The following is a 22,983-nucleotide window of genomic DNA, read 5'->3' on the forward strand; positions in this document are numbered from 1 at the left end:
ATGTATATGATATTTTTGACACATGACATAAAAGGACCCCGACAACAAACAACTTTTGTTGATGGGTGTTCCTTCCCACCAGTGGTGAATAAAACAATTTTAATAAATCAATTAATCAATTTCTTATTCATTCCCGGAAAATTCAAAGAAAAAGAAAAATATCTTTGCATTTCTATAGAGTATAGGCTAATCACTTCATTTATTTGCCTGGTTATACACACTTTACCGATGTATGTCATGGTAGTATTATTGTATATTAAGTTCGGCATTCAGTAAACCTTTGAACAAGAAAATATACCAAAAGGAAGATGTACACAAAACGAAAGTCACCCCGACTTGTATATCCAAATACCTTGACTTGAACGATAAGTTTTGGTCAATAATACTTTGCAGGAGAGAGCATTGATGTCCTCATTACCTATCTATGTAGAAATGAGATGCCTTTAGTCATGAAAGAGTGAGCCCATATCAAATGCAAAAATTTCACTTTTACAAAGTCATAATGGTCGTTTGGTGATCAGTAGCTCAGATGTATGGTGCTTGTGTTGTATGCGGTTGGATGTAATTAATATTAAACATTTAATCATGTGACCCCATCAGATACCTCTCATGAAAATATTGAGGTTCAGTGAGCTCAATATAATATGATCATATTTTTACAGTTTTTAAAGGTCAAGTCCACCCCACAAAATTGTTGATTTGAATCGATAGAGAAAAATCAAACAAAAATAACGATGCAAATTTCATTGAAATCGGATGTGAAATAAGAAAGTAATGACATTTTTAAGTTTCGCTCATTTTTCACAAAACAGTTCAATGCACAACTCAGCGATTTGCAAATGATGATGTCCATCACTCACTATTTCTTTTGTTTTTTTATTGTTTGAATGATACAATATTTCAATTTTTACAGATTTGACAATAAGGATCAACTTAATTTAACCATAAAATGTTAAAATAATAATTCCACATGTTCAGGGAGAAATAAAACTTTGTTTCACTTGAAGAGGAGGAGAAAATTAGAATATTTCATATAATAAAATACAAAAGAAATAGTGAGTGTGTGACGTCATCTGTCAATTTGCATACCGACCAGGATGTGTATATAACTGTTTTGTGAAATTAAGCGAAACTTTAAAATGTTATAACTTTCTTATTTTACATCCGATTTTGATGAAATTTTCAGTGTTTTGCTTGTTGGATTTTTCTCGATTTTTCAAATAAAATTTTTGTTGGGGGTGGACTTGCCCTTTAATAAGTGAAATCAATTAATGGTTTCAGAAAGAATAATCATTCATTTCTCTCTAAAGCGTATCTTCGGATATGAACATCGAATATTTTTTTTTCATGTTATTCTTGTTATTGTTATGGACTTGAATAACTTAACTTGATTGATTTTTTCATATTTTGGCAAAAAGAAATCTCTTTTGAGTTTGGAAAGGGATGACAGGTTTGCATTCTATATGAGCACACTCATGCGGTACGTAAATTTCATTTTAACACATATATTAGCTGATATTACACACTGATGGTTCAAGAAAATGTTGGAGAAGTATCATAACATGACAGTTGAGTTTTGATTGTTTTTATATTTGTTTTTTGTTTCATGCACTTATAAATATATAAATCATCTTTATTTCATAGTCAAATAGAGAAGTTACAATAAACCCAGGTCCTCTGCCAGTGATTATGGGACAAATTCCCCTTCACTGGCAATAGGCAGGGTGATAATACACAATATTAATTGAACAATTCATAAGGTACAATACATATAGTAAGATTTAACACATAATTTACATTACATAAGAAAGCTGAATATATACTTGACTAAATGGAATGGCGTAGAGTATGCAGAAAGTTACAAGCATGTTAAATGAAAAAGAAAGGTGACTGTCTCAATGAAATGAAAGAGAGATGAAGAGAGGGACCAGACAGTAATAAGAAAATACAAAATTGGAACCATCACTTTGTGATGAAGATATATATACATATAGGTACGCATCGCCACAACGAAAACAGTGTTACGTACTTATTCAAGTTCATAGAATCTTGTTATGATAAATATTTCCATTATGTGAACTATTGTAATTATGATGTTTTAAAATAGATAGACTAATAAATGTAAAAAAAAAGTTAAAGTTGTTTATCCTGATTGACATTTGGAAGTTATAGATATTACTAATAATCCATTGATTTAATCAAATATATTGTTTGAATGATTCACATTCTATGTATGTTATTATTAGACAGTAAGTATACATGTAATTGTTTCATAAACGTCACTGAATATAAATAATAATTAAGAGATCACAATACCTATATCTTGAGAGAAAAAAAAGTGGAGTTACTCATCTGTATAATGGTCAAAATTATCAAGCAGACAAAGAAGGCTAGCTTTGGTTGTTTTCCGGGACACTGAGCAATGGGGGCTCGGTCCAAGTTGGTTGGTCTTATGCAAGGAACAAAGAATAGCTAGTCATGATGCTCATCTTGCTTATTCTATTCAACATCATTTTGTTTTTCTTCCCTAGTTTTATCGTTTTGAGTAATGATTTGATTCTAACTTTATTTTGCTTAGACACATAACCTCTTGAACCTACTTCTATACAGAAAAGTTTGCATGAATATCCCTGGTCAAAAATGTCAGTAGTTAGAGGTGCATACTTATTGCATTTGCTCACATGACGTGAATCAATGTTCTGTTCGAAGGGAACTGTGAGCTCAACAACAATGACTTCTTTATTTTGGACAGATGAAAGAACAAGATCAGGTCTTAGTGGAGTCGGTAGAATATTCATAGGAATTGTGGGATGATTGGCTTGGTCAGGAAGATCTACTCGGAGAGTGTAATCTCCAGATAATGATGACTGAAGACACTCGTATATCGCATTCAAAATGTTGTTGTGTCTCCATGTGTATCGACCTTGTTCTAACATGATTTTGCATCCATTTTGAACATGCAGGAGGGTCTGTTTATTTCCACACAGTTTACAATTTGTCGAGAGTTTTTTACCCCATCTCTGAAGGTTCCTGAAAGTAGGGAGACAGTCAATAGATGACCTGACTGCAAAACTAAGAACTTTGGATGGTAGGTCGTATATAATACTTTTCCAGGTGAGATCTTCCTGCTCAAGCCTCATGAGCTCCAAGAATTTACCTTGCAACAGCAATCCCTCAACCTTATCGGTCCATATATCTTGATATTTGTTTTTAACAGCACATGTGATATTTGATTTCACTTTCGACCATTTTCTATCAGGCGTGGTGTTCATTGCAATGTTTACCATATCTCTAGCATCAGTATTACCATACGACTTCCTAGAGTAAGATTCTTCTCTTACTATACATGCCGTCATAGCGGCATTGACTCTTTCATCAGCACGAATAAGGCAATGTGCTACTGTCTGTGCATGACATTCGCTATAGACTTGGGAGATGGTAGGAATATCCATACCTTGTTGGCAGTGAACAATTGCAAGTATTGCCCCTTGTGGCATATTCAGCCACTTCTTTAAGATCCTTGAGCTGCACTTGTCAAGACTGGATCTTTGCGTCTTAGTGAGGTCATGCACAGAAAGCGGGAATTTAATTGCATAAAGAAAATATTTCGTGTATATTTTCAGTTTATACTCTGGACGGATACATGCAGAATCTTTGTTGTTTAAGGTTGTTTCTATTGATCTCTTATCATATTCATGCAGCCATGAGACGAACCTGTGACCCATGTACCAAGAAATTTCTCAGGAGAATCTTTAACCTTAGTAAGGGGGGTGCCATCAATTCGAAAGATTACCTCTTTCATTGAACCACTACTTATTGACAACGATTTACATTTAGGTAGTTTTAGAGAGAAATTCATTGATCTAGCAATTCTTGAGATTTCGTTCATTAGCTTCTGGTGTTTTGTTTTGTGATTTGTAACAAGAATAAAATCGTCAGCATATGGCAGTGTTATAATCTTATACCCGTTCAATTCATATCCATGAGAATCTTCAAACGTTTTAAGGAAACTTATTATAGGGTCAAACACCATGATAAATAGTACTGGAGAAAATGGGTCTCCCTGAAAGGTTCCCTTTTTGAAAGGAAACCTAGATGATTTCCATCCCGGTCCTTGAACATAACCATTAAGTCCATTATACAGAGTTTTAACATATCTAATAATCGAAGGTGGGATCCCATTTCGTTCAAGGGTATGAGCTATCAAATCGTGATTCACAGATCCAAACGCATCCGCGAGATCGAAAAATGTTACATGAACTGTTCTCTTCCTATGACGGGCATCAGCGATGATCTCCGTAAGGCATCTCGAGTGTTCTATATACATCCACTAACGTCAGGAAGAAATGCCTTTTGGGTTGTGGTATCGATTAGGTTATTAGCTTGGAGGTAACTTATCGTTCTGCTGGCTAGGATCTGGTGATATAACTTTCCTACGCAGGAGGTAAGAGCTATCATACGAAAATTTGAAGGGTCTTTCGTGTCGCCACCTTTGTGTAAGAGAGTTATTCTGCTGTTTTTCCAACATTCGGGTGGGTCCCCCTCAGTGAGTATTTTGGTGAACAGAGTGGCCATAAATCTGTGCGTAGTCGGGAGATTTCTCAGTATTCCATACATAATACCATCATCTCCAGGGGCTGATTTAGATTTCTTTGCTCGAAGGATGTTTTTAATATCTTTAGGTTTAATAGCATTCATGTCAAAACTGGTATCAAATCTATCGGGTAACCAGGGGAACCAGTTCAATTGTGAAAAGTCTAATGGGGATTGCTCAGAGTATTTGGATAGAAAGTACTTATCAGCTTCCTCCTTAGAGAACTGAGGTTTCTGTTGGGAGGAAAGTAGCTTTCTTCTGAACATTTTTTCGCGAAGTCAAAAAAATTACTCCTGAACATTTTTTCCTGATGTGATGTGAGCTTACGCTCGTCATTTCTTCGCTTTATTTTGTTTAAGAAGCTCACTGTTTTGACTGCTTCTTGAAACGCTTTCCTATCTTCTTCCGTACCATGTCTACCAAATGCTTTTTTCCGCAATTCATTCTTCTTTTTCTTAGCCTCCGAGAGTGTTTTTGGTACATGACTTTGGAACCGACTTTCCCTTTCTTCACGTGTGAATTCACTTTTGCTAGACAGGAAGGTTGTTAGCAGATGTGAAAATTGCTCTCCAGCTACTTTTGGAGAAACACTTTCAGAACCTAATTCAAAATGTAAGGGCTCGAGTATATCTGAAAGTTCATCGTTGTAATTTGTCCATACGTGGCTTGGAAGAGATGGGACATCAAAACGTAAAGCATAGTTTTCACGTGAACATACAAGTACGGCAAGGATATGCACGAGATGGTAGAACAAGTTCAACGACATGTTACGTAACAGGTAGCACAATACGAACAGAACAATGGTTTCACCATAGAGCTATTAACAGAAGAGTATACTTCGAAACCCCGTAGTACATATATGTTTCACCAAGAACAAAACACGGGTAACTAGCCGGGTGGTGTAACGGATAGTTCACGTTACCTTTACTTCGTATTGGCAGACGACTTGACGCTGGAGTTCCATTTAAATTTCTCTAAATGGAGTTCGTTGTAGAAGTCACACATAGTAATCACAATAGTCACAGTGAACATATAGATGTAAACACATAGAAAAGGAGATGTGAGTGTGGCTAAAATCCAGATTTAGAGCAAATTTTTGCAGTGGCTTTTATGTAACCGACTGGACGTTGCCGTGACTCGTAATGATATTTTATCATCGTGCATTTAAAACATGTTAAAATCCAGGGTTAAAATCGTATAAGGAATGACGGTAAGCCCGATGGCGCACGAGAAGCCACACAGTTTGTAACTTGTGCTAGTCTTAATTTGTCCGAATCTGCATTTTATCATCGTGCATTAAGAAGAAAAAAGATACTGCCAGTCGGCTTAGATTTAAGAGAGAAGTTGTATACATCATGCTCAATAAACAGATCACTTTGTACATGGTCCAGACAATTTTTGTCATTTTTTCTTTCGTACGAGTTTAGAATAGGCTTACTTGTAAAAAAACACAAATTGAATTTTCCAAAAAAATTATGTAAGTACAGTACACTGCAATAATGAAGGAATTTTCAAGAATACCATGCATATCAACCACTCCCAAATGTCCTAACTTGTGATTTTAGTGGGAATAATGTTGAAAGATCCCCATCCACAAAAACATTTGTGTCAATCACCCCCCCCCCCCCCCCCCACCAAGAATACCGATCGACACCCATGAGTATATTGTATTTTATATCATATCATATAATGTTTTATGTTATATTCTATATTATACTGCATAAGATTTGTTCATAACTATATGGAACTTTCTTTTCTTGGGGCATATGTGTTCATCGGTTTTGGTGCTTGAATCGTCTGGTTACACGTAATTCCGAAGGTTCTTTATTCCGAAGGTTCGTTAATCCGAAAATGAAATAAGGTTCGTTGTTCCGGAGGTTCGACAGTCCGAAAAAGAAATAAGGTTAGATAATCATTTAGTTTTCGTACTAACGACCCTTCGAAATTACGAACCTCATTTCTTTTTCGGATTAACGAACCTTCGGAATTACAAACCTCACTTCGTTTTCGGACTAGCGAACCTTCGAAATTACGAACCTCATTTCTTTTTCGGATTAACGAACCTTCGGAATTACGAACCTTCGGAAATACGAACCTTCGGAATAATGAACCTTCGGAATTACGAACCTTCGGAAATACGAACCTTCGGAATAACGAACCTTCGGAATATCCGAACCTTCGGAATAACGAAGCTTCAGAATTACGAATGTATGCGGAATCGTCTGTATGATGAGATAAATAACCCTATTCAAGTGATTGCCCCCTTCTAAAGTCAGAATGTAAACATTTCAAGTCCGTGCTTACATTCGCATTATATTGGTGAGACAAGTCTGTTCTTTGTGAATTCCTGAAAACAGATCTTCAAATGTCCCCTTTTTTCTGGTCTGAATCTCAAAAAGTTTTGCACCATTTGTGTAGTGAAGGACGTATGGTTTCAATGAATTCAAACAAACAAGCCTTATAATTCATCTCTTCGGGTCTGAATGTAAAAAAAAAATCAGCTAGCGTTTCGCACTCGCAATATATGAAATACACATAAGTTCCTGATTACAATGACTACAAAAGTGCTTCTTATGTTTTAGATGTAATTCTAAAAAAAGAAAAAAAATCAGCACTCGCTTTGTGCTCACATTAGATGACTATATGGTGAGATATGTATCTGTATATGATCTTCACGAATTCCCAGTAATACCCATAAAAGTATCCTTATTTGGGGTCAATATATATAATAATAACAATAATAATAGTACTACTACTAATAATAATGATGATAATAATAAAAATAGTAATAATAATAATAATTTGTAAAGCGCAATCTATCTAGAAACAATCTATTCCGATGTGTATTTTGAAACTAAATTACCCTTGCTTAAGCTCGAGCTGCCTTTACCTGGGTCGTGTGCAGCACAGTGTGGATAGATTCCTTGCTAGGAATGCACGCCATGCCTAGGATTCGAACCCACGACCGTTGAAAGGCGACAGTCAGAGCCACTAGATCACGATGCATCCTTACATACAAACATTTCAGCGCGCGCTTCGCGCTGGCATTGTTTGTTGATTGAAGCTGGTGCGTAGGCCTATCATAATTACAAAAAGTTGCTTACAACGTCCCATATTTAGGTCTTCGTGCTCACGTTATCATTTGGACAGTTATCCTTTTAATCGTACAGTCCTTAAAATGTCTCCTATGAGGTCAGTGTAAAATTGCTGCTGGTGCCCCCAAATGCCCTGATCCACGGCTCGCCATTGGTATTATAACTTAGGTGGGTTTTTTATCATTTCTGCAGATTCTCTAAATGGCATAGCGATAACCCAGATAACCTTCACGGGTGGGAACATTGTGTTGAATATAATTATGACCAAGGAGAAGGTTGGAATGACCTTCCCTGCGGGCGTCTACGAAAGTTTATCTGCGAGAAAAAAAAAGGTACTCAACTTGACTCTTTCATTTTGTTTTGTTCCCCGTTTCATTTCGTCCAAGGTAGTATTACGAATTCATTCTTCACCATGTGATTACAAATACAAGTCAGTGAATGCATTGATACACCCACTGATCGTCTTCATGACATCAACCTTTCGGAAAGTTCAATTTTTTGTCTTAACTAGTCAAGAAATAACAAAGTTCTGGCTATTTAAAATAAGGCTTGAATTTCAATAATTTCATAAAAAGAAGTTTTACAGGCTAGCGTTTAAACTCACTCGACATTCCGTTTTGTTGACGATCAGCTATGCATTAAGTCTTTTATTCACCGTGCGATAGCTTCTGTGGGAAAACATGTCTATTTAATTAGATTATGGAAATACAAGCATTATTTCGAGGGAACATAATTTTTTTATTTCTTGACCATTTTTTGTGATTAAGGTATCAATTAAAAGAGTAGATATTGAACCTCTTAGGCATGTGATTTTCTTTTTGAAATGCGGATACCCCCGCCAAATGAGTTTTTGGTATCCTTTCTTCAAATTGTTTTTGCCCACTCATGCGTGAATGAGGAAGAATATAAGTAATATCAGTAAAAGAAGAGATTTTAAGCTTTAAATTGATAGGTCATTTGTCTATTTTATTTATGATTAAGTTATGATGAATCATCGGTAAATCTCGGTATCGTTTTTTTATGGGACGCACTGTATATCACAAAAAGGAAAAATGAAAATGGATATTAGGTTTTTACAGTCAAGGTCATAAGTTATAAATTATTATTATTAATAGGTCATTCTGAACGTGTAGGTGGAGGAATGACTGTATGTGCCCGTTGATTTATGTAATTGTGCAAACTTTACCAGTTCTTTTTCTTTGTAATTTTTTAAATTTATCTTCATAGTTTGCTTTTCTATCATTTCTTTGATTTTTCATTTCATGGAATTTGAAAAATCTTTGAAAATTGATTTTGAGTTTACACATACCAATTTTATTTGGGTGCCTAGTTTATGGTTAACACAGCATATTCGATCATTGTAAAATCTGATGGACCGTTTCATGAAAGTTGTCAGTACTGGCAAACCAACAGTTAGTATGTATACGTTAACATATCTAAATTCAGCCAATCAAAGCCATGGATCGTTTTGTCAGATAACTTGTCACAAGACTGCTAGTATTAATTGATTGCCATTAAAGATGTATGACATTAAAAACAAATACGTTGTACGACTAAACGTTATATCTAGCTTTTCATTCTTTACCTATGGGCAGTACCGCCTCTACATCTTCTTGTCATGACTGCATCACCTTTTGGGAGCATCGGGACGGCTCCAAGTTTCTCTTGCATTCTTTCACCTGACAACGCAAATGATACAATAACGTACACTGAGAGAGTAGTACAACCAAGCCTTACTACTGAAGGATATTCACTTGAGGTACCGGGGACGAACACATCTCGAGTTGGCGGCTTTATACAAGAGCTACCTGATGACATGACGTCTGTAGGCGTTTATAGATGCACTAGTACTAGTACCTCTCCAATCACCGGTACTTCAACATCAGCAGATGTTACAATACTCTCACATGAAAGTACGTATAATTTTCAAGTGTTCAATGTGTGATAACGTATCCCATGCAGAAAAATAAAATTTAATAGCCATTACAAGTTCCTATCCCCCGGGGGCAACTTCCATTCACGAGTGGATACCATGCGCGACATGAGATCTCGAAAAGTATCCTAAACACGTATTTTCCATATTCTGAAAATGTACCCCTTAACAAGTATTGGCGTTTGAAACCCTACCCTTAACAAGTATTGGAAACAAAACGATACGATTGGCAAGTATTCCCTGAATTTAACCCTTAAACAAGTACAGCGATATTTCAATATTATGCCACGGACGTCGATCGTCGGTTTACCTTTACCGACATCATTTGGGTTTAGTAAAGCCGAACTCATGAACTCGCGCAAATCTTACTCTAAACACGTAATGTTGACTCCTGGTATGCCTGGGGCAAAAAGTACATTCTTTAAATAAACATTTTTAGTCTTGATTTTGTTTACCCTCGCAGATTTGACCCTAAACACGTAGCTTTCATAGCGAAATACATGTAGATACACCTTTTTCCATTATTTTAGTGTCTTAACACCCTTACTACGTTACGCGTGTTTTTTTTTGGTCGCGCATGGTATCCACTCGTCAATGTAAGTGCCCCCCCCCCCCGTCCTATCCTCGGTAATTCCCCATGCAGGTGAATGTTTCATATAGCTGTTCGTAAGTTAAGATAGACTTAAGAACGACTGGTGATCTTTTCTGCTGGTAAATGTTATACACCAAAATGTTCATTGGCGATGGGTTAGCGCGTATTAAAGGTTCACCAGTCGTTCTTAAAGTCGCTCTTGACTTACGAGCAACTTTATGAAACACCCATCAGGTATCTAACTTATTTTTATGTACATTTATAAAGTAGGATTCATTGTCCTCATCAATGTCATTGCTTCCGCTTCATTGATGATTATTTTATTCTGTTCCAGGACATTTTCAACCAAGAGACGGTCGCCTTACCAAAACAATTTATCCAGGTGACGACATCACGCTCTCAGTGTCTACCACTGATAGGTATTCAGCAGGGCCGGATGAAATCCGTTGGAGCACTTTCTCAAACTTTGCTGAAGGATCTTTGTCTCCAGAGGGAGATGGAAATCTGACCTATACTATTCATTCAGCAACTAAGAAGAATGCAGATATCTACGGAACATTCCAAAATAATACAGTGAACAACCGTCTCTACAGCTTGATTCGTGTCATAGTTAGTGGTGAGAACTTTAATAATATTCTTTCTCTTGTATACGGTAGAATTCATAAAAACAACTAAATGCGAACCTATTCTTAAAAAAAAAACATGTATTACATGTTTCTGTAATCTGATGTAGAAGACGGGCATGCTTTGGATATTTTATCGAGAAGTGTCTCGTATTTCCCAGTTTGTGCTAAAATATGTATAAAATATGCAATGCCTTAACAAGATCGAAATCCCAGTCTATGATTTTCTTTGATAATGAAACCGTGAAGTGTGCATAATTTTTATCTTAATATTTTGTCGGTTCATTATGTTCGTTCGTCTCTTCAAATTAACTTTAGTTCTTCATTGTTCAATTTATTTTCTTTATTAAACTTAATTGGTAAATGAATTGGATCACCCTCCGGAGGGATGTTATGCTGGTTATTCAGTAAACAAAACATTTTTAAAATTCAGGGAACAATAAGTAATATACATGCAGGCCGTTAGCGAGGCATGTTGTGAATAATTTCATTATACATACTCTTAATAAAGATTGTCCCCGTGGCCGATGGAACCTACCGTTATGTGATCGTATGTGTGATAACTGCTACAATGGAGGAATCTGTCATCCTCAATCAGGAGCGTGTATCTGTCCTCCAGGATTCAGGGGCAAGAATTGCCTCACCGGTGAGTGATTCCTTTTGATTTCTTATATTGGAGTATCGAGCATTCTAATCTGCCAAACGGTTTAAATTTACCCTTCTGTATATTTGTCGATTGGATTGGGGCAGAAGTGTACCGCTATATTACTCGCAAAGAAAGATTCTTGTATTCAACAGTAAGTTTGATTATTAAAAACAAGATTATTTATTTGGATTGATAAGATCTATGCACAGCACGCGGAATAAAACGGAAAAACGGAAATGGTAAGTGTAGAATGTATTCTTAAACATAATTGCCCTTTTTAACGAATACTTGTTATTGACCAGCATGCGGCAAGCATCGTTTTGGATGGGAGTGTGAACTCGAATGTGGTCCTGGGAACGTTCTGGATGCTTGCAGCGGAAGTCAAATCTGTCTACCCGATCCCTACGGATGCAACTGTCTCTCTGGTTATACAGGAATATACTGCGATGAACGTAAGAATAATCACATAATATCAGTAAGCCTATTATATGAACTATATGTTTTAATTCAAATTGATCACTTCCTTTTTTTGTAGTTGTCAAGTAGATTGATACGTTGATTTATTCCAGCAGTTCTACAATTCACTATCAACATCAGTTCTTTGTTTCGTCAGTTAAGAAGGTTACCTGAATTTGTTTTTGTTTTTTTATTCGACTGCAGACATTTATATGCGTACATGTTGGTGTTTTGTGTGGGATGAGGATGTACGTGTGTGTGAGTGTGTTAGGGTGAGCGCGTGTGTGTTCATGTTTATATCCAAGAGGGAATGCAGATGAGACAGAAATTTAGTATTACCAACACCTATTTGGGTAATGCCATCACTTTGTGTTATCTCGTCCGGTTGTGAATGCAGTTGCATAATCCGACCATTGGAGAAAATGGTCCCCTAAATTTCCTAAAAGGTCAGGCTCAGTTTACCCGACGCCTTGTGAAAATTGTCAGACCAGGGACCCGTTGCAGAAACAGTTGCAATCAAACGCATCTCTAAAAATCATGCGCAACTTCATTTTCAACCAATCAACAGCGCGCATTTTGGACTCGCGATTGATTTTTTTTTATTTGTGTTTAAACGCAACTCTTTCTGCAACAGGCCCCAGAAAAGTCAAACTAATGTTATTTCATTGTCATAAATTTCCCCTCAGAATGTAGTCCTGGTAAGTATGGCGTTGACTGTCTTCAAGATTGTCACTGTGATGGAGGGAAACCATGCGATGCTTTCACTGGAAGATGTGAAGAAAGTAAGACAATACTCTATCATAAGCGTAGATTCAGATTGTTATTTGGAGTCTTTTAGCATTCGGCCCTATGCGAATTTTCATGAATTCTACTTCTAATCAGTAACGAATTCAAGTATGATTCCCTCAGGTCAGTACCCGACATACACTAAATCTTAATTCTCTCTTTCCTAGCTTCACTCCTTAAAATAGTTATCATTTTGACTCAATTACTTAAAAGAGTGTACTCGAATAACTCTACAACTTCATAATGTAAGCTTATCACAATGCACAGGTCCCTTTTCACACCAGGTGGGTGCTTCATAAGGCTGTCCGTAAGGTACAAATGACTTTACGCACGACTGGTAATCCTTTCTTAAGCTATGTGATATCTCTATGTTGAGTTATTACATAAAAACATGTTCCAGTCGTTCGAAAAAGTCGTTCGTAACCTTACGAACAGCTTTATGAGATACCCACCTGGGGATGTCACTTCACATTGGGCCAAACTTGCGCCTCGATCCACAGACTTTAACAAATCAAAATATCCTCGACAATATTCATGCAGTGGTCCTTTTTTGTTTTATACCATGCCTCGCATCAAGGCACAACGACATACACACTACATGTCTTACAATAAGTTACACAATATAAAAGTGGTTAGTGGTGTCGTACACCGGACTTATGGATTCAAACCGTTAAGATATACACTGATGTGGGTTTTTTTAGAAATTAGATCTGTACTATTTAAATTCACCCAGAGTTTGACTGCTCACTCACCACCTTTAAGGGAAAGTTCACCCTGCAAAAAAATTATTGTGACAATAGCAGAAGACAAATAAACATTAGTGATGATTTGTGGAAAATCCATCAAAGATTTACAGTTATTAACATGATTAAAAGTTTAATTTTCTTACTTGTGACGAATAGATTTCTCTCAAATCTTCAATAATATTTGTAATTGTTTTGTCAGCTAGGCCGCAAACCTTTCAATTAATATATATATGATATTTCAAATAATCAATTCACAACGTATTGCCAGTGCGGTATGCATATACTGCTTTATATGCGGAGTGATGCAATGGGGACATGAGCAGGGGCCGCGGAACGGTTTTCAAAATGGGGGGCCGGCCCGGGGGGCTGACCATGATAAAAATCACAATCCTATGGTCATTTTCACGTTTTTGTACACAGATTTTGGAAAAAAAAAAGTGAGCCCCCCCCCCACCGGTTTCGCGGCCCCTGATGAGTAGACACAACAGGATGAAACATAACATTATACCTCCCTTATGTCACACTCTTCTCTTCAACAGAATCCCCCTTTGGTCTAATCGTTGGTGGCGCTGTAGGTGGAATAATCATCTTTCTGTTAATTGTTGGCCTGGTAATCATAATATTCAAAAGAAGAAGGTAATTAGTGCCTCTCGTCGGTTCTAACTCCTCTCAATTATTGATTGTCAGGCATCGTCACCATAAAACAGATTAGATAAGATGTCAAGACTAACGATGTCCCTACACCCTAACGTAACAATCACTGCCGAAAAAATTTCAATCAAGATATGAAAGGGGGCTCTGCAAATTTGACCAAATGTATTTACCCGATTTGAGTAAATGTTAATCGGAGTGGTCGGTTTGGTTTAGGATCACAGTGGTCACTCTCTTCGAATACATGATGGAATTCTCGAAGAAATTTGGTCCATCCGTGTGTTGTTTATGCCGTAAACAAGTCCAGTAGTTATTTGTACTAGTGGTTGGGGTACGACAAATGGAAGGATTAATATATTAATGTGCGATTGATTGTGATCTTGAAAGGGGGAAGTTACCCACATGAAAGAATGACTTTGTATAAAAATGCAACCCAAGGAAAAAAATCTGATATAACTAAGAAAGTCGAGACTACAATTTTTGCTTATTTTCATGAAAGGGTTAAATGCACAATATGCGAATGAGAGTCAATGTGTGTGGGTGGCTGTAAAGTTAACTTGTGTAAGACGTGTATCAATCATTCAATGACATCATGCACCACTTATCTTGTATGTTGTATGAAATACACTCTAAAAATCGAAGAGCTACGAATAGCTAATTTATCTCTTAAAGGGCTTGTATATCGATCAGTGGCGTAGCTAGGTTTTTTTCCCGGGGCACTGGGGGTCCTTGCTTTTTCAGGGGGGCACGGGCCATTTTTCCGGTGTGTGTGTATGTGTCCACAAGGGCGGATCCGACTTTCGCCAATAGGGGACGGGGCCCGAAATTATCTTCACCTATATCAGTCACTTGTTTGTTTTATTCTTATAAAACAACAAACATAAAATAATCTCATAAGCCTTATAAAAAGTGCGAGCGCGAAGCGCGAGCGATTTTTTTTTACTTTAATGTATTTTTTCCTGAAATTTAATTTTCTGGACAATGTTATGTGTGATCCTGAACAAGATTCGTATGTACCCCCAAGCGCAAACAGAAATTTCAGTTATCAACTGTTCTAGCATTATCGAAAAGGGACCTGTTAAGGAGTGCTTACAGTTACCCACGAAGACGGTATACATTTCAATAATGCGAGCGCGAAGCGCGAGCAAATTTTTTGACATTCCGACCAAAAAAAATGGTCATTCTATGCAATTCTTGTATTAATTAATGGGATAGGTATGTAACTAAACAATTGATGCGAGCGCAAAGCGCGAGAGGAAGAAAATTGAGATTTTAGACCTAAAATCGGGACACTCTATTCATATTTTGTAAGTCATAAATAGGATATAGTCGATTGGGTATCATTAATAATGCGATCGTGAAGCGTGAGCAGACAATTATTGATATTTTGATGTAAAACTGGATAATTTAAGTACATTTTAAGTAAAGAACATGCAAGCTATCGCGCATGTTTTATATCAAGACCTAAAATCTAGGCAATCTGAACACATTTGTTTAATGGAACATTATGGAATACACGTAGACAATATGAACTTGGCAAATCAAACAATGTGACCACGCAGCGTGAGCTTAAAATGCTGATATGTAGACCATAAAACGGACATTTTACAGAGCACTTAAATTTGTAAATAAAAAAAAAAATAATGAAAGCTCGATGTCCCAGCTAAAAAAGGTTTTGCATATTGACTTCAAAACTTGCTCCACATCAGCCTTTTGAGCAAGATATGAATCCCATCGAACAGGCAATTATGGCGCGAGAGCGCCAGCAAAAATTTTATATAGTAACATGAAAAGATTTTTGTTTAATTGCAAATCTTCCCATCACATTATTTCATTCACTCGTCTTCCTCCTCTTATTGTCCTCTTCTTTTTTCTTCTGTCTTTCTTCTTCTTTTCCTTTTTCTTTCTTCTTTCTCCCTTTTTTTTTCTTTTTTTTTGCTCTGCTAATTTTTTTCCGGGGGGCACACCAAATCTCAGGGGGTGGTGGTGCCCCCCAGGCCCCCCCCCCCCCCGTAGCTACGCCACTGATATCGACTGCGATTCGGAGTGCTAATTTTTCTAGTTCAATTTTGAACAATATACACGCTCTTTAAGAGCTAAATTATGCTATATGGTTATGAGGACAGACTTTCAATATCTTTCATTTAAAATAGCTTTTGTGAAATTACCCAAAAATCTAAAAAAAAAATTTGTTGCATCGGATATTTATGAAGCTTTAGTATTGATCTGGTTTGAATTTTCTCCTTTAACGCATGTCAACTTTTGAGGTTGAACGTCACCTTTAATCACCATTTACATCCATAATTACCATTACTCGTAATACACCTGCTATTGATCATTTTCACAATCCATTTTTCTTTTCTTGTGAATTTTAACTTAGAAATCGATCCGACGCAGTTTCCAAACCTGTGACTTGCAACACCGATGGATTCATTCTGAGCATTTCCACTGGTATGGTAACGCCAGATCATTCTTATCGAAATAAGTTACGAAATAGATATAATTTCTTACTCAGAATCACTCCTAATTCTCCTTTCCGATGTGATTTTATAGGGTCCCTATCCTGAACAGAAATATCAACAGGCTTCCATTGTTTCTCACAGCCATGCCTAAGAGTAGCCACCAAAAAGAACGCATTTAAATGGTTTAGAAGACGTAATATCAGAACCGGGCTTCAGGTTTTGTACTTTTCTGAATTTAAGCTTTTGTAGTTGACTGTCCTCCTGCTCTTGGTAACTTCTTTTGAGGAGGCAACTAAACACAATACAATTTGATTGTGATGAGTGTTGTCGACCTGGGGGAGCATTTCGTGAAAGGACTTGTCAGATGTTTTATCCGACGACAAATCCTGTTTTACAAGACAGTAACCAAGGAAATGATGCTCAGCCAATCAGATCAAGTAAAGTTGTCAAACGAAAATATTGATGAAAGGTTTTCCTGATAACAACCTTTGAGTGAACCTTCCAAATAAAGCACTATATTTTTCATTTCAACCGCATTCTAAAGATAAAAACAGAGAGGCAAAAGATCAATTCCCGCAGTATGGAGATCCAGGACCTAGTCAATCAATGAAACCTTCAGAGCAAACCCCTTTAGTGGACCTACCAACTCCTCGAGAAGGTTTAGATGAGGATTACCATGATTACGAAGTAATAAGAACTGCAGTAGAGGAATCTGTAAAGGACAAGCCAGAAGATCGCCGTTTCCCAGTACCTGTCTCAGAGTTTATCACCTTTGTTGAGAGCAATAGGCTCACTGACATGTTCTCTGAGGAGTTCCTCGTGAGTAATATACTAATAGTAGTAATATCGTATCCCAACAAACATTAATTTCATTCCTTGAACAGTTTACAGAAGGTAAGAGTATGGAAATTATATTCATTAAAATCCATTTAAAATCCATCTAAAATTAGGGTATTCTTTTTCAAGGACCCCCAACGCAAAATACTATTTGGTGATAGGGTGTTTTATCTACATACGAGTGTTTAATAAAGAAAGAAAACAAATGAATAGATAAAAAGATAATCAAGTGAATGAATGAATAAATAAATAAATTTGAATGAATTAATTAATAAATCTAAAATGTTTATTTCCCTCTATATTTCTTTCATTTGTAGACCCTAGCAAGGATTTGTCCTGACCCTTCAGCATTGTTGGTAAGAACTGGTTTGGAGAAATGCAACCGGTCAAAGAGTCGTAATGCCAACAGCCATCCATGTAATTGAAGCTGTCATATTAATATGTCATGTTCAAGGAGCAGACGATTTGATTTTCAACAAAAATTAATAAACGAACGTTTGAGAGCATCAGCAAACACTTATATCGGGCACCTTTCTTTGCCAAGCAGACATTCTCCAATGTGTTTAAATTATAAGTTGTAAAATACGCACCTGTGGCAATTGTGGTGTTTGTTATTAAGTAGGTCAAAACGCTGTCTCCAGTATTTTATTAATCATGTTAATCGGAGCCTAGTTTAAATAACACATGATTTCATCGCACAGAGCCGTTTCGTCAGCAAAACCTTGAATCCCCAAATTACGTGAAAGGCATGAAAGGAGTATAAATGAAAAAATATTACATCCAAAAATTATGTAAAATGAGAAATTCCCCTTGTTAGATATTGTGTTGTGGTTTTTCGATTTTCGGAAGGATATCAATTAATGTATATTATCTTGCCATTAAAAAGATGATTTTCCCCCATGATGTGATAAAAAGGGTTTTGTCACTAAAGATATGTAAGTTATAATAGTGGAAGAAGTTCATGATGAAATAGATGAAATAATTCCTTCATATCTTTTAACTATCACCTTGAAATCCAGTTGACCGGAACCGAGTAATCCTGGAGTCTCAAGGCTCTTCAGGGTCAAACTTCATCGATGCCAGCTATGTTAAGGTGAGATGTTAAATGTTCAAATTGGGAGTTTTTTTAATCAAGGAAAGAGGTAATTGCAAACTCGGTAAGCCTCTAAAAAATGTCGAAAGGACAAATTATTCAAGAACAGAGCAAATGTATTGAAAATGCTCGAAAAGCTTGGAAGTCTTTGTCCTGATTGGGAACAGGATTAACAGTTTCGTCCTAAGTTTCAGCTCTGATAGAAAAATTGATTTAAGAAAAATCGTTTGTGCAGAATCAATGACTCATCCCGCTGTTTGATTTACAAATTTTCGACAGAGATTTCCTCGGTTGTCATGACGTGCATTTGACGATACGTTCTCTCTGTTCTTGACTTCTGTAATTTGTTCAGCTAAACTTCCTAGGCAACTTCTTCCGTGTCGCAAGTTCTGCGGCTCGTTTATTCAGCCATAATTAATATTATGTAAACGAGCAAGACAATTTATATATTTTCCCATAACTGCGTCCAACTAACTGCCTTGCATCACAAACTTTGTTGCAAATCTAAAGTCACATATCAATCGGAAACCGTAGGCATACCACTTTTGCTAGGAATGAGTACGTTCTATCGATTTATATATCTCTAAGATTTTTTTTAACATACAAGTGCACACCTAGTTGCCAAGAATGCGTATAGCATTTCCATTTGAATGCAGGATAAAAGAGATTAAATGCCTTGCTCACGGGCATAGGTGCCGCGGCCAGGGATCGAACCCCGGACTTTCAATGTATAGTCCAATTTCACTACGTGAGAGGGCAGCAGACTGGTCGCCATGCTGCGGTGGGCGAATCAACTTTTATAGTACACAAGTCAATAGGGTATTTGGTACATTCGTTCGATTTTTTTTTATTTTGGACCAATTGAGCAGATTTCTTGTAAGATGCACAATGAGCATTGATCGGAGAAGTTCAGGTCGCAGCTGTGCTGTGTTCAATTGCCACAACAATTGGAAAAAGCTTCAGGATTGGAAGCAAAGTGAATGTGAAATTCACTCGCCTTGGACTCATGAAGCCTGTTTGTGTGTGCAGCCTCCCTGCATAGGTTTCCAGGCCGTGATGAAGGAATGCGTCGCCAGTGGATAAAAAACATCAACAGAAAGGACTTTAAAGTCTTTGTTTAAGACAGGGGCCTTGCCCCCTCCTTTTGGATACTTATAGGCCTGCATAAAATGTGGTGGTGGTGGTTTTTTTGTGGGGGGGAGGGAGGGGGGATTTATTTGATGCTTATAGATGGATATATCAGTCCCCCTCTCTCTCTCTCTATCTCACACTATCCCTCTCTCTCTCCCTCTCATTATCCCCTTCTCTGTATTACACTATCCCTCTCTCTCTCTCTCACACACACTCTCTCGTTAGCCCCCCTCTCTCTCACTACCCCCCCCCCCCCTTTCTCACTATTCCCCTCCTCTCACACATACTCTCTCCCCTCTCTCTCTCTCACTCTATGTCTCGTTCACTCTCCCGCTACTCTAACACAATTTACTAGCAACAGGAAGTGAGCTACCTGATGAAAACCAACAGCGAGTCTTGGTCATCATCAACTCACTTTTACTGACAAAACTAAGGGGAAAAAGTAGCCAAAGTGCAAAAATTCATCATACCTTCCTCGGTCAGATATGGCCATTGTCTTACATCGTCTAACCAGGTGTCCATGCTTTATTTTATTGATATATGATGAAGTTAATGACACAATATCAGAGCTTATCTGTAATCTTTCATTGAATTTGTACACAGAGCCAATCGCGGTCAGCGCACTTGCCCACCGCAGCAATGGCGTCGCCGATAGAGGGCCAAATACATAAACCGGCCGTGAAATTGGTCACCCCATCATATAGTCAGGAGCCTTAAAACTCTCGGCTACGGCACCTCTATGATTGGTTTATCATTTTGATTGTGCCATTATTGTATACAGGGTAATCGATGCAGGTTCATAACCACACAGATGCCCATGCCTAACACAGTCGCTGATTTCTGGGACGTGGTTTTTTACAATCAACCCTCCGTAATCATCATGCTTAATGATGTTGACAGACGTGACATGGTAAGGAATATTTTTATTGGGGGGGGGGTAATAGTATTTCACGTTTTTCACATCTTTCATTAAAAATAATGATTAGAATGGTCCTTACTATGATGATGTTACTAGTTCTACAAAGCAATCTTATATTTCAGATCATTAATCACAAGTGGGTTTTTTTCATCATCTATACATATACCCAACTGTTCAAATTCTGTAGTGAAATTAGGCATCAAGGTTTGGTCCTCCATGACCAACTGAGTTTCAACACCCCATTTTTGGTCTCACCTGCATAGCTGGGCCCCGCATTCTCGACAAAGCCGGCTCGTCAATATTGAAAACCTAGCCAATGTTAATTGATTGAAATGTCATTATAACTTTGAAAGTATTATTTTATGAAACCCGAAACTGCACAGTGATTGAAGGAACTGTTTTAACTTTTGTACATCAGATATATATTTCTATCTGTCACGGTGATGAAAAGGAGGAACCTTGTTCTCGATGAAAAGTAGGACTGAAAGTCGAAAGCTTGCTTTATCCTATAACAAAATCAGGAGAAGCTGCGACCAATCTTAAATAGCTTCCATTTCGTTCACCTAGGCTACCATATATTATAAATTATTCATCGAAATATGACACAACGAACAACGTCGTTTGTCCGGGGAACCCTTGACACGCTTTATATATGTTACATAACATGTGTCTGTGGTCAAGTTGTTCTGGGGTGGTATTCTGAGGTCATTTTATCTTTAAAATATTTTATTTTATCTCTCAGATAAAATTTTAGATTTTATCTTGCGTATCTACTAATGATACGCAACAGAACAATGCCTGCGTACACATACCCATCGCGTATCTGGCCATTGCAACGCAGATGATGTGCTTGCGCCCATGTTACTTTGAAGGAAAAATAAAATAAACTTAAAAGAGGGTGGAGCCCGGGGGGGCCACTTCCATTCACGAGTGGATACCATGCGCGACCATGGGATCGAAAAGCACCCTAAACACGTAATTTTCATATTCTGAAAATGCACCCCTTAACAAGTATTGGCGTGTGAAACCCTACCCTTAACAAGTCTTGGAAACAAAACGATACTCTTGGCAAATATTCCCTGAAACGAACCCCTAAACAAGTACAGGAATGTTTTATTGTTACGGGTCCTTCGGTCGTCGGCTTTACCTTATTTGGTTATACGACCCCACCTTCTACACCTCGCGCAAATCGGACTCTAAACACGTAGTGTTGGGGCAGAAAGGACATCCTTTATAAAACATTTAATTTTGTTTTATCATCCCCGCAAAGTCGACCCTAAACACGTAATTTTCCTAGCGAAATAGATACCCTTTTTTCACTATTTTTGTGTTTTTGACACCCTTATCACGTTACGTACGTAACGTGCCCTATCGTGAAAAAGACATCCTTTTTACGTGTTTTTTTGGTCGCGCATGGTATCCACTTGTCAATGTAAGTGCCCCCCCCCCCCCCGGGGGGGTGGAGGCTATTTTATCTCTGCGACGTTGATTTCACCAGTATTTCTAGGTGTATTAACCCCAAATGGTGACATGAAAATGAAGAAAAATTATATATTTATTGAGAATAACACCTTAACGTTGTTCCTGTACAATCAGAGAGTATTTCATAAGACTTTTCTGTACTAATACTGTCTTTGAAATGATGTTTGAAAAGATGAGATATAGACTTCGAAAAAAAATGAGAGTATTGTCCTTTTTGTTAAAAAGAAATCTCCGTAAAGACGCGCAAGCGTATAGTGCAAGCGTATTTGAAGTCAATAACTTGACGCAATCTGGCCCCTTTGCCACACCTCCTGGCGGAATGGATTTTAATTGGTTGAGTGATATGAGAGAGCTATAAAGCGCGTTTCTAATTGGATATTGATTAAAAAATAGGGGTGTCTTACAGAGATAAAATGAAGATAAAATGGTTCTCAGAATACCAATTCGGAGAGATTTAACAGAGATAAAATATTTCATTTTATCTGAGATAAAATGGATCTCAGAATACCACCCCAGGCAGTGGTGTTCTAAGCTAGGGGCCCTTGGGGGTGTTTCACAAAGATTTAAGTATGACTTAGAGTCGCACTTAAATACCGAGTTGCGTACGGTATGAAAGGCTTGACCGCATTGGTCAGATCGTGTAATGAGGAAGCGCACTAATGCGTAACAATCAATAAGATCGCGCGTTGCATATCATGTACGCGTCGGCATTTAAGTGCGACTTAAGTCATGCTTAAATCAACGAACGTAGAGGGCAGCAACACACAAGCGTGTTGCTCTAAGGAAGGTCAACTCCGCTCGAATTTTGTGACCACTCTAAAAAATAAGGGGGACTTTTCGGAAATTTGTCGAGTTGATTTTTTTCATTTGTTAATTTCAAATATTTTTTAATGAACAATTATTAGATCGGTTATTCTGGGTAGAAATATTAAAAATA

The 22,983-nt window shown here is 37.4% G+C and overlaps 1 protein-coding gene across 1 annotated transcript in view; it reads left to right on the forward strand.

The window, feature by feature from the left end:
• The window catches only part of LOC121424220, a 46,106-nt gene that overhangs the window by 12,783 nt on the left and 10,340 nt on the right, over nucleotides 1-22,983 (forward strand). The window contains exons 8-19 of the mRNA XM_041619827.1: nucleotides 7,882-8,021; nucleotides 9,285-9,602; nucleotides 10,549-10,830; nucleotides 11,349-11,483; nucleotides 11,786-11,935; nucleotides 12,626-12,721; nucleotides 14,011-14,107; nucleotides 16,503-16,684; nucleotides 17,078-17,403; nucleotides 17,739-17,838; nucleotides 18,441-18,514; nucleotides 20,427-20,555. Coding sequence (XP_041475761.1) covers nucleotides 7,882-8,021; nucleotides 9,285-9,602; nucleotides 10,549-10,830; nucleotides 11,349-11,483; nucleotides 11,786-11,935; nucleotides 12,626-12,721; nucleotides 14,011-14,107; nucleotides 16,503-16,684; nucleotides 17,078-17,403; nucleotides 17,739-17,838; nucleotides 18,441-18,514; nucleotides 20,427-20,555 — 2,029 coding nt within the window. The remainder of the gene's footprint in view (nucleotides 1-7,881; nucleotides 8,022-9,284; nucleotides 9,603-10,548; nucleotides 10,831-11,348; nucleotides 11,484-11,785; nucleotides 11,936-12,625; nucleotides 12,722-14,010; nucleotides 14,108-16,502; nucleotides 16,685-17,077; nucleotides 17,404-17,738; nucleotides 17,839-18,440; nucleotides 18,515-20,426; nucleotides 20,556-22,983) is intronic.

Source organism: Lytechinus variegatus, chromosome 11 (assembly GCF_018143015.1).
Source record: "Lytechinus variegatus isolate NC3 chromosome 11, Lvar_3.0, whole genome shotgun sequence".
Lineage (NCBI taxonomy): Eukaryota > Metazoa > Echinodermata > Echinoidea > Temnopleuroida > Toxopneustidae > Lytechinus > Lytechinus variegatus.